The sequence below is a fragment of the Talpa occidentalis genome, unplaced genomic scaffold (assembly GCF_014898055.3).
Source record: "Talpa occidentalis isolate TD23 unplaced genomic scaffold, MPIMG_talOcc4v2.1 talOcc4.12, whole genome shotgun sequence".
Classification (NCBI taxonomy): domain Eukaryota; kingdom Metazoa; phylum Chordata; class Mammalia; order Eulipotyphla; family Talpidae; genus Talpa; species Talpa occidentalis.
The window spans coordinates 30,449,098-30,466,643 of record NW_023601212.1 but is presented as its reverse complement, the minus strand read 5'-3'; the positions used below and the strand labels follow the sequence as shown (position 1 = coordinate 30,466,643).

Below are 17,546 nucleotides of genomic sequence, written 5' to 3'. Positions count from 1 at the left end.
CCTAGTCACACAATAAATTCGCCCTGCTTCTGCTGCAGTCATCGCCATCATCATCATCACTTAAACATTTTAATGCCCTAACCCATTTCTCTTATAAAAGATCAAAACCTTAATATTTCCTCCAAAAGTCTATAATTCTACCCCCCTTTTGTCCACTTGCAAGTTTTGACTCTTTTTACTTCAGCCAAAGGTACGGTGGGTGAGAGGATTCACCAGAGACACAGTGGGGGCAGGACAGGCAGATCTACTGAAATACACTGCTGAGGGTGAGACAGGAGAGGTCTGCTGTGCTCCCCAAACTGCAGAGCCTTTGTGTGTCCTTATCCTTCTGCCCAGCTCTGCACAAAACAAATACCTTGGCTACACTCAGCAGGTTAGACCCTCATTATGCACCATCGTGTTGACTTTCACCACCTCATTGCACACTTACTGTGGCAGTGACACGTAGATTCCTGTGGATTAATTGCCAATGCCAATGTCCTCCTCAACACTGCAATCTATAATTGACATAAGAAAGGGACCTTTTCTGTGTACTTTTCCACCCCCAAAGTAAGCCTAGGCTATGGTAGGCTCTCAGTAAATCCTCCCATCTAGAATGAGTACACTATGTCTTTAAGCACAGATGACCATGAGGTGTGTACCCTCATCTCTAGAGGGAGAGAGCTGATGGGGAAAGGGTATCACAGCTCAGTTATCACCATTTTTAAGTATGAGTGTGGCTTGAACAGACGGAGGAGTGGGGAAGAGGGCACAGGTGCAGAAGCTACATATCTGCAAAAATGTAAAATTCTGATCAAACATGGGTGTTGGGAGCATTACGAAGCAGGCTGACATGGGTAGGGCAGTATAAATTTTCTTGAAAAGGAAAGGAGAAACAGTGGGCGAGGAATGAGAGACAGAGCTAAGCAGATGCAAATACAGCATCCTGCAATGAACTATCAATAAATGAAAAAGACATTTTCTGACAACCCACATGTCTTCTCACAGTGTCAGAACTTCTGGTTCTACTTCTTAGGAACTGAGAGGCTGTGTTACAAAATGTAACATATTTATGGGGATATAATTAATTTACCAGAAAATCCATCCTTTTTTATTTATTTTATTTATTTATTTTTATTTTTTGCATCATTGTTCATTTTTATTTTATTTTATTTTATTTTTTAAATTTTCATTTCTCAACTTTTTTTTTTTTTTTAAGATTTATTTATCCATTTATACAAGCACTGGGCACAGTCAGAAGCGCGGGAAGGTGAGAGAATTCACCACACCAGAGGGGAGAGCAGAGCAGGCTGATGGATGAAGCACACTGCTGAGGGGAGCAGCTGGCGGCAGGAGAGGTCCGCGCGCCATGTGGCACCCTCCTCTGGTGGCTGGGGAGCAGCCGGGGATCGAACCGGCACTGCAGAGGCTGCGGGCAGCTTCACAACCCAGCGCTCAACCGCTGCGCCACCGGGGAGGCCCTCATTGTTCATTTTTAAACAACATTTACTTCCCCTGACCCCTCAGGTGTAGACCCCATAGAATTTCCTTCACCATTTCATCCGTGCACCATTACCTCAGTCCCCTGTGCTCCTCCCTCCCTCTTATCCCTCTGCCTCCTCCTCCCCTGCAAGATGTCTCTAGTTTATAACTGTCTGTTTTTGCTTTGTTGTGCTTTGTATTGTCATCATGTTTTTACACTTATGTCTTATTTGGTTCCCCTATATTCCTGCTATAAGTGAAACAATCCAATACTTTTCTTGTTCCTTCTGACTTATTTCATTGAGCATAGTTCCTTCTAGCTCCATCCACATTGCTGCGTATGGCATGTGTTTATCTTTTTTGATTGCTGAATAATATTCCACTGTGTATATATACCACATCTTCTTGATCCAGTCATTTATTTTTGGGCATTTGGGTGGTTTCCAGGTTTTACCTGTTGTAAATAGTGCTGCAATAAACATAGGGGTACAGGTGCTTTTTCTTTAAAAAAAGATTTATTTATGTATTTATGCATACAAGAGCTGGGGTACAGGCCAGAGGTGTGGGGGTGGGTCAGAGGATTCACCAGAGACAGAGTGGGGAACAGAACAGGCAGACTGACTGAAATACACTGATGAGGGGAGCAGTGGGCGAGGCAGGAGAGGTCTGCTGCGCCATGTGGGTTGCTCCCTAGCTGGCTGGGGATGGAACTCATGCTGCAGAGGCTGTGGACAGCTTCATAGTGCTGTGCTTCACCCCTTGCACCACCAGGGAGGCCCCAGGGAGGCCCTGGTGGCCTAGGGTTAAGTCTCAGTGCTACCAACAAGAAAGCTCACCTCGAAGGCCTGAGTGCCATCCCCTGCTAGGGAGCTAACCCACATGGTGCAGCAGACCTCTCCTGTCTCACCTGTTGCTCCCCTCAGCAGTGTATTTCAGTAGATCTGCCTGTCCTGTCCCCACTCTGTCTCTGGTGAATTCTCTCACCCACAACACCTCTGACCTGCACCCCAGTTCTTCTACTCAAAAATAAATAAAATCTTTAAAATAAATAAAAATAAAATAAAGTTCACAATTTGAATAAGGTTGTATAGCAATCACTGCTATCCAATTCTAGAATATTTCCATCACCCCGAAAAGAAACCCATTATCTATTGGCTGTCTCTCCTCATTTTCTTAGACTCTGAAAACTAACATACATTCTGTCTCCATGGATTTGCCAATTCTAGATATTTCATGTAAGTGGAAATTACATATTGTCGAGACTTTCATGCCCAGAAGCATATTCCACTATGGATAGATTATGTATTTTCCCACCATAGTCCCTTCCATCCCTAGTTTAGTACTGTCTGCTAGTTCTTATACGAATTTTACTTTGTGAAATCATCCACTATGTAAATGTCATTGTGTTTGTAATTCTGACCCATTTTACTACACATAATTCCCTCAAACACCTTCCATTTTCCTGTAAATGACAACATTCACTGTGTAAATATACCACATCTTCTTAATTCATTTCTCTCTCAGTGGACACTCAGATTTTTACCACATCCTAGCTATTGTTTCAATAAAAAAATTGTAGAGCCTTTAATTTTTGAGTTGATGATTTCTTGTTCTTCAGATAGGTGCCCAAAAGTGTGATTGCTGGGTCAAAAAGTATTTGTGTTTTTTTTTTTTTTTAAAGTAAATCCAGATGGTTTTTTAAAACAGGTGCATCAGTTTACATTCTCACCAATAATGTGAAAGGATTTCTTTTTCTCTGAATCCTCTCCAGCATCTGTTGTTGGGAGTCTTTTTAATATGTTCTGTTCTCGGGTGTATGAGATGACATCTCATTGTGGTTTTGACTAGCATGTCCCTCATTAAAAGTGGTGATGGACATTCTCCCATATTTTGTTGACCTGTGGATGTCTTTGGTGAATTGTCTGTTCTCTTCTGCTGCCCATTAACTGGGTTCCTTGTTTTTTCATTGTTATATTGAATATTATTTTGTTATATCTTGAATATACAGTGCCTTGTTAGTTGTGTAATTTTCTCACATTCATTAGGATGTCTTTCATCTACTTCTAGTTTATTTTGCTGTGTAAAATCTCTTTAATATGAGTTAACCCCAACTGTTTATTTTTGCTTTTATTTCCTTTGCTGTAGGGGTCAAGCCCCCCAAAACATATTTATCACTAATATCATGAAAAGTATCACAATGTTTTCTTCTATATATCTTATTGCTCCTGGTCTTATATGTAACTCTAATTTATTTTATGATTTTAAATTTATTTGAATTTATTTTATGGCCATGGAGTTAAAGATTGATCCAATTTTCATTCTTTTACTTGTGGTTATCCAGATGCATAAAATGCCACTACATTCATATACTGGGATTCATTTATCTATTCAGTTATTGATAAACAGGTTTTTTCTACTTTTTGTTTACTGTGAATATTCATGTACAACTTGTATGCACATATGTTTTTATTTGTCTTGGGTATATATATACCCAGCTAAACTGCTGAGTCATATGGTTGCTCTCTCTTCAACCATCCAAGTAACTGCCACTGTGTCTCTTGTGATGGCTACACCATCTCAGATTTCCATCAGCAATGTATGAGAATTCCGTTTTCTCCACATTCTCATCAACTCTTGTAATTCTCTATCTTTTTATTCTAACTGCCCTAGTGGGAGTGAAGTGGGATCTCACTGTAGTTTTGATTTGCTTTTCCTAATGAATAGCAGTGCTAAACTTCTTTTCATGTGCAAAACGTCAATTTATATATCTTTTGTTGGGAAAGTATTCAAATTTTTCTATCATTTTAATTGGATTACTTGTCTTTATTATTGAGTTAAAAATTTTTATATAATTTGGATACTAGTCCCTTTTTGGACATATTTGCAAAAATATCCTTCCTTTCTGAAGTATTTCCTTTTCACTTTCTTGACAGTGCTCTTTGAAATAAAAACTTGGCAATCATGTTTCTAGGCTTTGTTTTGGTTTAGTTTTGGCAGTCCCTTTGTTTTGTTTCTCTCTGTTCTCCATATGAGTACAGTCATCTGGTACATCATCTTGTCTTTCTCCCTCTGGCTAATTTCACTAAACATAATCCCCTCCAGATTGATCCATGTTGTCACAAATGGCCAGGGTTCATCTATACACACACACACTCAATAGTATTCCATTGTGTATATATACTACATCATTTTGATCAAATCATCTGTCATTGGATACTTTGGTTATATATTTATACAAAATAAAGTATTATAAAATTTTTTGATGAGGTCCATTTTATCTATTTTTTCTTCTGTTGCTTGTACGTTTGATATTATATATAAGAAATTTGCTTGATCCAAGGTCACAAAGCTGCAGGTCTATGTTTTCTTCTAAATTTTAGCTTTTACCTTTAGGTATGTTGATGCTTTTTATTTGAGTTAATTTTTGTGTATGATGTGAAGGATCCAACTTTACTTTTGTTTTCCTCTGAATATCTGGGTATTTTAGCACTATTTTCTCAAAGACTGTTCTCTCATAGAATTGTTTTGGCACCTGTTGAAAATCAATTGACCATGAAAGTTTATACTTATTTCTCAGCTATATTCCATTAATATATAGTCTGACCTGATGCAGATTTTTAATATGTTGAGAATGAAAGAAATAGTGTATATTCAGCATTTAATTCAGCCTCACAGAATAAATACCAGTTATTTTATTATTGCTTCTTCTGGCATTATAACACCATTCCCAGATGTCGCTTCTGTGGGGTAGTAATATTGCTAGAATATCATCAACTTACAGAATTTTAGACCAGAAGAGACTTGAGAATTCACAATCTAGCTTCTTCAACCAAAACAAATACAAGGCCATCGCCATCACTGCTGCTACTGTTATAGAGCAACCCCGATATTAAACGGGTTCCTGGCTGTGGGTCCTCACCCGCACACTTTAAAGGGACTTATGAATACTCTACTACAGACACACACAAAAAGGTTAATAAAAGGTTTATTTACAAGAGGAAAGGAAATAAGGAAAATGTACAACTCAGGGAGAAAATAGGGAAATAAAGTCTTTAATGCGTCCTACCCGATCCGACGACCTGGAAACCCAAAGTCACTCTCAGAGCTGGCCGGACGCTGCGAGCTGGTGGAGAGCCCAAAATGGGGGCCCCCAAAGCCCACGTGTCTGCCTTTTCTATCCACCTGGCTGCTTAACCCCACCCTCAGGTCCCAGCCACCTTCCCTTTGGTGGTGATGGGATTTGGAGTTCCCATTGTCTTTGGCTTTGACCTGGGGTGGGGGTGGAGTCCACAAAGCCTATATGGAATTAGCTTTGGGACATCCTTTTCCCCCCTAACACTACCACCACACACAGATATGTGTATGCAGATGTGTGTGTGTGCGCGCACACTGAAGTCAGAGGGGCTAAGTGGTTTACAAAAGATCACACAGTTATGGGCGAAGCAAGATTAAAACCCACTTCTCCTGATCATTCATGTGCTACTTATTCACTATTTAAGTATATAAGATATGTCATGACCTGGCCCAGCATGCATGCCACAATTCCCAGATTAGTCTTGTCTCTAGTTTATGAAATGAGTTCCCAATTTGAGATTAAAAAAAAAAAATATAATCCTAAAAGGATAAAACATTGAGTACTCAAAAGTTTTTTTTATTTAAATTTTATTTTTATATTCCCCATACAATTACAAGCCCCTTATTTTGACCCCAATCCTTCCTTTCTCTGCCTCCCACCCCCCATAGAGTGTCTCTGGTTCATAGTTGTTTGTTGATTTTGATATTTTCTTTCTTATAGTTATTCTTTTTCCTGGTCCCTTATTTAAGTTTTCTAGATTCCTGCTATGAGTGAGACCATCCGGTATTTTTCTTTTCTTTCTGGCTTATTGGCTAAGATCAAGTGTAGTATTCAAAAGTTTTTAATAAATTATTTTTATAAATTAGTCTTGAGCATTTAAAATTCAGTGGTGGGAGGTCATTAGCAAAAACTTCTAAGGAAATAACATTAAAACCAAGCCCAGAAAGGAAAAAAAAAAAAAAAGTAGGTAAGTAATAAAATGCAGAGTGTTTCAGGGATAAGAGAGGGCAAATGTCAAATCTCCAGGATGAAAAACACTTGACAGATTATAAAATACCCAGTTTAAAAATCTAACACTCATACATTACATTAAAGGGGGAAAGAATGTTATTACATGTCAGCCATTGTGTTGTATAATGGGAATGCAAGGATAAATATAGCAGTCCCCTTCCATGGAAAAGCTCAGTTCCAAAATAAATGGTATCATAAATAAGAATTCCTTGGACAAGAGAGAGCAGCCAAGGCATCATAAAGGAGCTCACATTTTGGGGCCTCCCTGGTGTTGCAAGGGGTTAAGATGCAGCCTATGAAGCTATCCACAGCCACTGCAGCATGAATTCGATCCCCAGCCAGGAGTTACCCACATGGCACAGCAGACCTCTCCTGACTCGCCCACTGCTCCCCTCAGCAGTGTGTTTCAGTCAATCTGCCTGTTCTGTTCCCCACTCTGTCTCTGGTGAATCCTCTCACCCCCCACACCTCTGGCCTGTACGCCAGTTCTTGTATGCATAAAATAAATAAATCTTTAAAAAAAAGGAGCTCAGATTTGAGTTGAGAGTGGAAGGATGAGCAGTTTATATGGCACAGAAGTGGGAAAGTGTTTTTCAATCACAAGGAATAGTGTGTGGAAAGGCACAGACATGAGTGAGTGATGTCACCCCAGGTAAATGAGAGGTTCCACTCATGAGAGAAGGGCTAGTAGTTTAGGCTGTGACCAGATGGTGAATGAGTTTGTGAATTCTGATAAGAAACTTGACTTCTAGAAGATGTGGTACATATATACCATGGAATATTACTCAGCATTCAAAAAAGATAAACACATGCAATTTGCAGCAACATGGATGGCGTTGGAAGGGATCATGCTCAGCGAAATAAGCCAAAAAGAAAAAGAAAAATACCAGATGGTCTCACTCATAGCAGGAATCTAGAAAACTTAAATAAGGGACCAGGAAAATGAATAACTATAAGAAAGTGAAAATCAAAATCAACAAAAAACTATGAACCAGAGACACTTTTTGGGGGGTGGGAGGCGGGAGGGGACGGATTGGGGTCAGAATGGGGGAGTTGCAATTGTATGGGGAATATAAAAATAAAATTTATTATAAAAAAAAGAAACTTCTTAGCCAGCTATCGGGATATTAAGCAGAAGCAAGCAATATAACAAGTAACTTTGGTAAGTATGTGAGTTATAAAATGGTAGAAGATTAAGAAATAAAGAGGCTTTTGTAATATTCCAAACAAGATAAGATGTGCTACTCAACTAAGCCAATGGTAGTGAGACTGAATGTTTAAGAGCAGATGACTGTCCTGGAAGGCTGAGGAGAGACTGTGCAAATGCTTCATGGATCCCAGAACCCAAGACACCTATGGCAATTTATGTCTCCCTCAAGATATTTGCTTTCAGTATGATAAAACATTATCTGACTCTCTTTTTGTGTGTCTATGTGTACATATACAGAGAGACAGATAATTTTTGTTTACATCTATATATATATATATATATTTATATTTGTATGTTTAACTCTGTTTATTAGTCTATCCATCCATCCATCTATCTAAAATGACCACAACCTGTGGTTGTGCATTGAACAGCCTGCACAACTATGTGAAGGTCCAGTTGTAACTCCCGTGATCATTGATAAGATAACCAAGTGCATGGGCCTCCCCGGTGGTGCAGCGGTTGAGCGCTGGGTTGCGAAGCTGCCCGCGGCCTCTGCGGCGCCGGTTCGATCCCCGGCTGCTCCCCTGCCACCGGAGGAGGGTCCCACATGGTGCGCAGACCTCTCCTGCCACCCGCTGCTCCCCTCAGCAGTGTACTTCGGTCCTTCTGCCTGCTCTGCTCCCCGCTCTGGCTCTGGTGAATTCTCTCACCCTCCCGCGCTTCTGACTGTACCCAGTGCATGTATAAACAAAACAAACAAACAAACAAATAAATAAATAAAACATGCCTCTATAAATAAAAAAAAATAAAAAAAATTAAAAAAAAAAAAGATAACCAAGTGCATGCTCTACTAGCAGAGGAGGGTTCCTCAGTGTCCATGGATGTGATTGAAAACACACTTTGTCACTCTAATCCTTTAGTTAGACTGTGGGATCTATCATTTTCTTTGTATGATTTTAATAGTTCAGCAAGATTGTTACATATATTTTAGGTATTTATCTTTATTTTTATAGATAGATGATGAGTGGATGGATGGATGGATGGATGGATGGATGGATGGACGGACAGATGGACAGACAGACAGATACATCCATTTGCCACAAAATTCTCATTAAAATTTGTCAGAGTATTTAAAATTATGATGACAATTTATTGCCATGTTCAATTCAGATTTAAAATTAATAGTATTGAGTACTTCTCTTGACAAGCAACACTTTACCTAGAGAAATAAGTATGATCCAGACATACCCCTCCCCTCAATGGTATGCAGTGTGCCAGGGAAGCCAACTGAAATGAGATGGTTTTGTTCAGTTGGTAAATACTGAAGGAAGAAGGTGTACAGGGAGGACATTACAAGCAAACAAAACAGCATATGCAAAGGCTAATGGGTATAAGTATTGTACCTGGAGAAATGATAACAAGGCTAAACCAAATAAGTAGCATAGCAAAAGGAAAAGAATTCTGCCATATATTAATCCTATAAATTTTGGTAATTTACTTAACTCACTTCATACCTTAACAGTGAGATGTGTTCTGTTTACCTCAGAATTTTGAGGAATGTGGGAGATAATGCATGGGCAAGCAGTTTGAAAACAATCAAGTTTCATATTTATAAGTGATACCTAATACATATTAATAATAAGGATATCATAAAACAAAAATAATTTTCTCTTCTCCCAATTCATTCTCTGTGACTCCTTTCTTACTATCTAGCCACACCCTTAAAACTGCTTCCTGTCCTCCCTTGAGAAAATGACTGAGAACCCTGTGGATTTGTGGGAGATGATGGACAGCACTGCAGGGGGTGTGGAGAGGTGTTGTCGGTGCAAATATGTGGATGACCCTTTGCACATCCCTTCAGAAGGGCTCCTTCCAGTGAGTGACATTGAGCACTAAATATCCATGAAGTTTTAGAAATATCTCTTAATCGGGCCTCCCTGGTGGCACAGGGGTTAAGACACAACACTATGAAGCAATTGGCAGCTACTGCAGCATGAGTTTGATCCCCAGTCAGGGAGCTACCCACATGGTGCGGCAGACCTCTCCTGTCTCACCCGCTGCTCCTCTCAGCAGTGTATTTCAGTACATCTGCCCATTCTGCTCCCCACTCTGTCTCTGGTAAATCCACTCACCCCACCACACCTCTGGCCTCTACCTCAGTACTTGTATGCATAAAAAAATCCTCTTTTAAAAAATTATCTTTTAATCTAGGAGCCCTCAAACTAAAACATAACATCTATGGAACCGATTTTTCTAAATTGGAGGTGGGGGTGGTGGTGTGGGACCTGTTGAGCTCCCTAGGTATCATAGCTGCCCTATAAATCATCCTCCACTAACCAGACTCTGCCTCCCTGCACTGTGTCACCCTTATAACTGGGAGGACTCTGGGGTGTAGAGAAAGAGAACTTCAGTTGGCCTTAACACATCCAGCTAAAGCAGGCATTATTCTGAGAATATTTTAGAAGGTGCACTGAAGTTGTTGCTTTATAAAAGTGGGAAAAGTATTGACATTTCTAAGCCCAGAACTATTTTTTAACAAGCTAGAAAATGCTGAAAAACAGGTAGTAGCGTTTTCTCAAGAGAATGCCCTGTAGTTAGAATGTACGGTGTTTTTTTCCCTGTGTGTATTTGGGTAAAATATGTGCACTAAAATTTCAGGCCAAATCCTAACGCAGAAATAATCCAAAATATGGCAGATTTATAAGCGAGGCAGTTTTTATTTATTTGCTAATGTGGATTCCCTTAAGAGCTCAAATGTTCTACATGTTACTTATGGCTTCTCCTTGAAAAGACTTACCTCTAAGGTCTCAGCAGCATAAAACTCCAGGCTGCATAGTTGTCTGAGTCAAGCATCAGCCATAATTCTCCTTTGCCACAGACTTGAGGGTGGTTTGGAATCTACTAACACACTACCTGTTTGGTAATTAATAATTCATAATTAAACTGGCAGTATGAATAAATCAGCATAACTGCAGGTTTTGGAGCCTCCTCTCTCCATTATCCTCCCTTTTATTTCAAGAATCTGAAAGAAAAATGAGAAGGAAAGTTAAGGCATCAGAAATCCTCCATTAAAGGTTGTATCATTAATGGAGGCTTTACCTACATTTATAGTTTTCAAAAAAAATCTATTTGGATTTTTCTTTCAAAAACTTTAATATGTACCCTTGCCAGCATGGCACTGAGGAAACAGATGTCTGGGATTCCATCCTTACCCTCAAGAACCTCACTCTCTACGTAGAGACACGTACACAGCCACCAGCATAAACAGTAAGATCATGCGGTGTGCTCAGTTCCTCCCCCGACCCCAGAGGAGGTTTGGATCAAATGCAGCAGGAGAGATGGGTGATTCTGCTCTCAGGATTTAGAAAACAGTTAGGAAAACCACAGAGGGGAGGTGACCTCTCAGGACCCTTGATGATGAGTTATGTCTTTTCAGGTAAGAAATGAAGTAAGGGGAAAACAAAGCTATCAAAGTGCTTAGGCTTTTTTTGTGCCCAAGGGTCAGCAGGTTCCAGTGTCTGCAAGTGTCACGTCAGTGGGAATTGTGCCAGGAGATCAGGCTTGTCAGTGAGTTTGGAGATTACTGCAAAGGGCTGAGGTCACACAAAAGAGGTTGTGGATTAAGTTTGGTGGGCTGTGGTGAATTAAAATTGTAAGAGGGGAATAATTTAATTCATTATTGCTTGACTAGATCATTCTGGTCACATGGAGAGGGGAAGATGGGGGGATCCCAAATTGGAATGGAACCAGGTGGGAGGCCCCAGGCTGTTATAGTTGTCCGTGTGAAAACTGGTAGAAACTCAACTAAGATAATGGCAATGAGAAGAGTTGAGAAGGAATATAAGCATTTGCCACTGTTGAGCTTTGGGTGGAATTGAGAATCATACTCAGCAGCAGGGCATGATCAAGACCACAGATCCTGTCCACCTCTGCTTGTCAAGTGGACATGAACCTGACCCGTGACAGGATTATAGTTTATGGTGTAGGATGCTATTGTTGCTATTCCCATCCTCCTCCTCATCTTAGTAGCTGATATTCATTGAGTACATCCTTTATAGCAGACAACCTGCTAAATCCTTTATTTAAACCTCCTAACACAATGAGTTTAGCTACTGCTATCATCTGTATTCTACAGGTAAGGGGACTAAAGTGTGGGGAGGTAAAGGCAGTTTATGTTGCCGAAGATCTTTCAGTAGGTAAGGAGTTGAGCTCCAGAATGCTGGTCCTAACCATTAGGATATGGTGCTATTGAAAATGTATTTCATGATACAATCATAGCATAATGATGGTAGCAGAGATAATATATTGTTGGAAAGAAAGCAAGTAATTCTGATTGGAGTATCAGAAAATTTTCACTGAACTTGAAAATATATATTTTAAGAAAAGAGCAGGACTTGTTAGGTAACATGAAAGAAAAGAATTCTAGGAACAACTTTTGAAAACTCCAATAATTTTGAAAGGATATGGAATGCTCTGGAAATGGTAACTGTGACTGGTTTTGTGAGCAAGTTATTGGAATGTCTGAACTGGGGGCTACTCATAGTTATCTCCCTAAGGTGCTTTCCCTGAAAGGAATACCCATGGGGCTACATGGGAACTCTTAGAAAATTTGGTATTTTCCCTTTGCTTTTTGCCTTTTAATCAGCAAGCAGTAATGCCCCTCTCCCTAGTTCCTCAACTTCCCTCCTCCCCATACACCTACGTGCCTCCTGCTGCAAAAAAAAAAAAAAAGAAAAAAAAGAAAAAAAATTGTACAATGCAGAGCTACTTTCACCATGTGCACACTGTGAATGTGGTCTTAATGGCTGCGTCCTGGGCAAATCCAGGAACCTGAAAATTATTTTTGAGAATTACATTCATCATAAAATATTGCTATGTGGGGCTGTCCTGGTGGTGCAAGGGGTTAAATATCAGCACTCTGAAGCTATCTGCAGCCACTGCAGCATGACTTCTATCAATCCTAGCCACGGAGGTGACCTGCATGGCACAGCAGACCTCTCCTGACTCACCCGCTGCAGCAGTGTATTTCAGTAGATCTGCCTATTCTGCTCCCCACTCTGTCTCTGGTGAATCCTCTCACCCCCCACACCTCTGGCCTACCTACAGCCTGGCTCATGCATGCATAAATAAATAAAATCTTAATAAATATATTGCTATGTGAGTATCTATAGGTTAGCATTTCTGTTTGAAGAATCTTTCTTACGCATTTCCACCCCTCTCTGTTTCTTTGCAGTTCCCCCACAGATCATGAATATCTCCTCGGATGTAACTGTGAATGAGGGAAGCAGCGTTACTCTACTGTGTCTTGCTATTGGCCGACCTGAGCCAACCGTGACCTGGAGACACCTCTCAGTCAAGGGTAAGGCGTGTACTTGTAGGAAATGTTCTGATTCAGTCCATTCAAGACCTGGTCCTGATCTGCAACAGAGCTTCAGGAATCAGAAAATGGTGCTTTACTGTAACACAGTAACATAAAAGCAAATGGGTCATGTGCATCAGTCCCCGAATTGACAAAGGAGGGCTTTATAGAGAAAGTTGATGTATTATTTTCTTAGTCCTTTTTATGACTTAAGTAGATTTTATTTTGCCAATGATGAGAAAGAGGTGCCATAAGAATAACTTCTAAGAAATACTAATTTCTGAAGGTGTAGATGCTTGGGTCACATAGTGGTTTGTCCTTTCTTGAAGCATAGTGCATTAATGCTAAAATGTGCATTGAAAACTTTGGTTTTATTGTATATCCAGGAGCAAATAAGGGTCTCTTGCTCAGTTGGTTCTGGATAATTACCCAGAGTCACATCTGGGTTCTGTACATAAATAGCCCACTTTGAGTGGAAAAAGGGAAAGTGTACCTGACCATGTCAGTGCTGGGCATTCAGTGGCTGCAATTAAAATATTAGTTAAAAAAAATGAAAAAAAATATTAGTTAAGATCATCTCAACTTCATAGGAAAAGATCCAAAAAGGTAGTGGGCTTTGTCCTTTTGAAACTGAAACTTACTCCAATTTGAACTAAAGCGATGGGCACAGAGTCATTTGATTTATTTTTAGTGTTACAAGAAACTATGATTAATTCCAGAAAATATACAAGAAACAAGAGCTCCCTCAGGCATTAGAAAATCTAAACATGAAACCAGTGAATAGGAAAATGTGTGCAGTATGCTAGTGTGTGATGTAAATATAGTATAGATAGAGAGGAAAACTTGGGAATAAATCTTTGTAACCTTGAGATAGAAAAAAGTTTTGTTAGGACATCAAAAGTTATAACCATAAAAGGGAATATAATGATATATTTGCTTTGTATTATTTTCCTAGCATGGCCATAACAAAGTACTATGAACTGATGGCTTATAGTACAGAAAGATACGCTTCATATTTCTGGAGGTTGGAAGTCCATGATCAGGATCTGGGCAGAGCTGGTTACTTCTGAGAGCTATGAGGGGGTATCTGGTCCATGCCTCTCCCCCAAGTGCTATGTTTTGCCTGCAGTCTTTGTTGGTTTGTAGATGAATCACAGTGATCTCTGCCTTCATTTTCACATGACCTTCTCCCTGTGTGCATGTCTCTGTTAGTTTTTCCCTGTTTATAAGTCACCAAACATATTCGATTAGAGTCCAAACTAATGACCTCATCTTAATTTGATTATGCCTCTAAAGACCCTGTTTCCAAATAAGGTCACATTCTGAAGCATTGGTGGGGAGAGGTGGTAGGACTTCAAAGTATATTGAGAGGTGGTGGGAATGAAATTCAATCTATAATAGTCTTCATCAAAATTAAAAACACCATTGCAATCTTCAATTTCATTTAATCTAATGAAAAGACAAGCCACAAACTAAAGAAAATATTTGGCATAGATGTGTCATGTATAACATTCACTACATGCATACATGCAAAAAATTTACATCTGAAGATATATGAAGAATTCTTACAACACAATTGTAATAATAATTTCAAAATGAACCAAAAAACCAAAATAAACCAACAAACAACCCACAAAATAAGAAAAACAAATGGAAAAGGAGCTCCAGAATATATGATCAACGTTTTATCATAGGAATGGAAATTAAATTGCATTGAGAAATACTACTCAACTATAAGTACGACCAAAACACACACATACACACAAGCCCTGACAATATCAATACTGGTGAGAATGTGCAGCAACTGAAATTCTTAGACATTAAATTTGGGACTATATAACAGGGTACAAGCACCATTTTAAAAATTTTGACAGTTTGTTAGGTCTATGCTTAACTTAGGACCTAGCAATTCCATCCCTGAGTATTTACTAAAAATAAATGAAAATGTATATCCACAAATATGCACTGTATATATATGTTCCCCATTATTTCACTTTTAATAGCCTCAAACTAGAAATAACCCCAATAAACATTAGCAGGTAACAGATAATTGTGGTATATTCAAGCAAATCACAACTTGTCAACATTAAAAGGAAAGATAAACCATTGGCATAGGAACTAAATGCATGAATCTCAAAAAATATGCTGAGTAAAAGAAATGAGAGGCAACATGTTTTGGTTCATTTTGAAATGGGTTATTAGAATTCATGTTTAAGTTAGTCAAAACTAACCAAACCACTGTAAAAATAGATGCATTTTGTATGTAAATTAAATCTCAATAAAATTTGAAAACAAAATGGAAATTTAGAAAGTAATGACCTGAAATTTTCTAATTTAGAACATCAATTATGTGAGTGCACTTAGCAAATAAGAGTCTGATTTTGTTACTAGAAGCGTTATTTAAGTTTTCACTATCTCATTTCCTCAGTGTAAATTGAGACTACATATGTCAGAGGATGCCTTGTTCTAACAAAAGATAATGCCAATGTAGTCACTGAAAATTCTCTGTATAAAGACCTCAGATATCGAAAGGTAAAATGTCGGTGTGATGGTGTGGTGTGATGGTGTAGTGTGAGTAACATACATTTTGAGGGGTGTGATCCTGTGACATGGAACCATATGATCATTGTAAACCTGTGTTAATTCAATAAAAAACACAATAATATTAAATATACATTATGTGAATCATAAGCTCAGCTTCAATACAAACACAGCTATAGTTTGTGTTCCCCAAAGACAAAAACCCCATGGGAATTTTGCTTGAAGTTAAGGAGAATTTTGGATTTACATTATATGCAAAAATGTGTCTAACCACCAGACCAATTTCTATGTATTTGGTAAAGTCAGACATCTTTATAAATGCTTAAAAATCCCAAAATGCATTTATTTGGTCTTAAATACATACTTCTCCAAGCCTGGAAATCTTTTTTTAAAAGGCATTTTGACTTTGTGTAAGTGTTTTGAAGCAATTCTTTATAATAGTATACTGGTAAGATTTCTCTCAAAATAACAGAGATCCATCCATATTCCCAACCTTTTGTATAATGTAATAGTTGCAATTCAAGCTCAAAAAGCCCATAAAATCCTAAACTTAAATTATCCCTCTCCCCTTTAAATCTTCAGGCTGTGTTCTGCTTTCAAGTGCCTTTTGTTTTTTCATAGTCCTGGCCTTCCCTTTGCTGTCTTTCATGTCCCCTATTGTCCTTTCTCTCCCTCCCTCCTCTGCCCTCCCAATGACATTTAAACATTTAAACTCAAAGCATTGTTTCCCAAGCTTGAAAAGCATTAGAACATGGAGAGACTGTGAGTTTAGAATTTGCATCTGCAGGGTAACTACTGATATTTATTTTAGAAGGATATTCCTTCTTACTTGGAGTTAAGGAGGCTTTGGGCAGTTTTTTTTTTTAAAGGTTTAAAAGAACAGGCAATAAAAAATCAACATCAAACAACATTTATAGAACAATTTACCAGTTAGTAAATTAAAGAATGAGAAATAAAAGTTGCAATGACATTTCCTTTGAAACTTCAGTAGGATTATTTTGGAGAATTTAGTAGACTGGACACCTGTGTTCCCAAAATGTTACTGCAATATTTGAAATCAACCATTTGGATTTGGGAACTTATAGAACAAGAATGAGTAAGCAAACTTTCATATGGAAAAAATGAACAGACTATTAAAGATTAAGAATATTGTTAACATGACAAATCAAGCTTAAAATGACAGACAATGTGCAAGCACATTGCACCACTCCCTAGAAATTTATCAAGATGAGGAAGAGTCAATAAGTCCACTATTGCACCAGGGAATAATAATGATAAGCTTTTGTAGATGAGAAACTATGAAGAATCTCTGAATTATAAAATTCACATAGATGTAATGCAGGGGGAAAATACAGTTCAAAATATACAGGAATATGATCTATACTGAAATAACAGTTGAAAATGGGAGGTTTTAGATCATGGCACTAATCAGTGTTTAAAACTGATTGAGGTTGAGGGTAGAGAAGGGATGGGGACCTGGGTGGCATCTGTCAATATCATGGTGTAAATGCTGTCATCATCGCCACTGTTCTGGGGTCCCCTTTGAACAAACTTTGTTTTTTAAGTTCATTTTCTTTTTAAAAAAATGAACAAAAATCCAAAATAAGTCCCTGTTTTGAAAGTAAGTGAAAGTTTTAAAAAAACTCTTTGAGGTTCCAGAATAGATCTGGACTCCCTAGCGTCTCTCTGTAGACTGGATGTGCAGCTGTAGATCTCCTGACTTCCAGTTTCCTTTACAGTGTCGACAGATATGCCAAGATTCCCCCAAATTGAGCCCTTCCTAGAGGACATCTGTCTCACTTCCAAGGAAAACTGAGATTTCATAGGATAATGATTATTAAGTATTTTGAACATCTCAAAGAAATGTGCTAGGTAAACATACATTCTTGGAGTTTTGTAATTGGCATGCAAACCACTGAGCTTTTGACCACGTATTTACTCTTTAGCTA

General features: G+C 38.6%; 1 protein-coding gene across 3 annotated transcripts in view; it reads left to right on the top strand.

Annotated features, from left to right (window-relative positions):
• OPCML (opioid binding protein/cell adhesion molecule like) overlaps nucleotides 1-17,546 on the top strand; it is a 1,065,334-nt gene that overhangs the window by 952,498 nt on the left and 95,290 nt on the right. For all 3 annotated transcript variants that reach the window (XM_054693219.1, XM_054693220.1, XM_054693218.1), the window contains one exon: nucleotides 12,931-13,056. In XM_054693219.1, coding sequence (XP_054549194.1) covers nucleotides 12,931-13,056 — 126 coding nt within the window. The remainder of the gene's footprint in view (nucleotides 1-12,930; nucleotides 13,057-17,546) is intronic.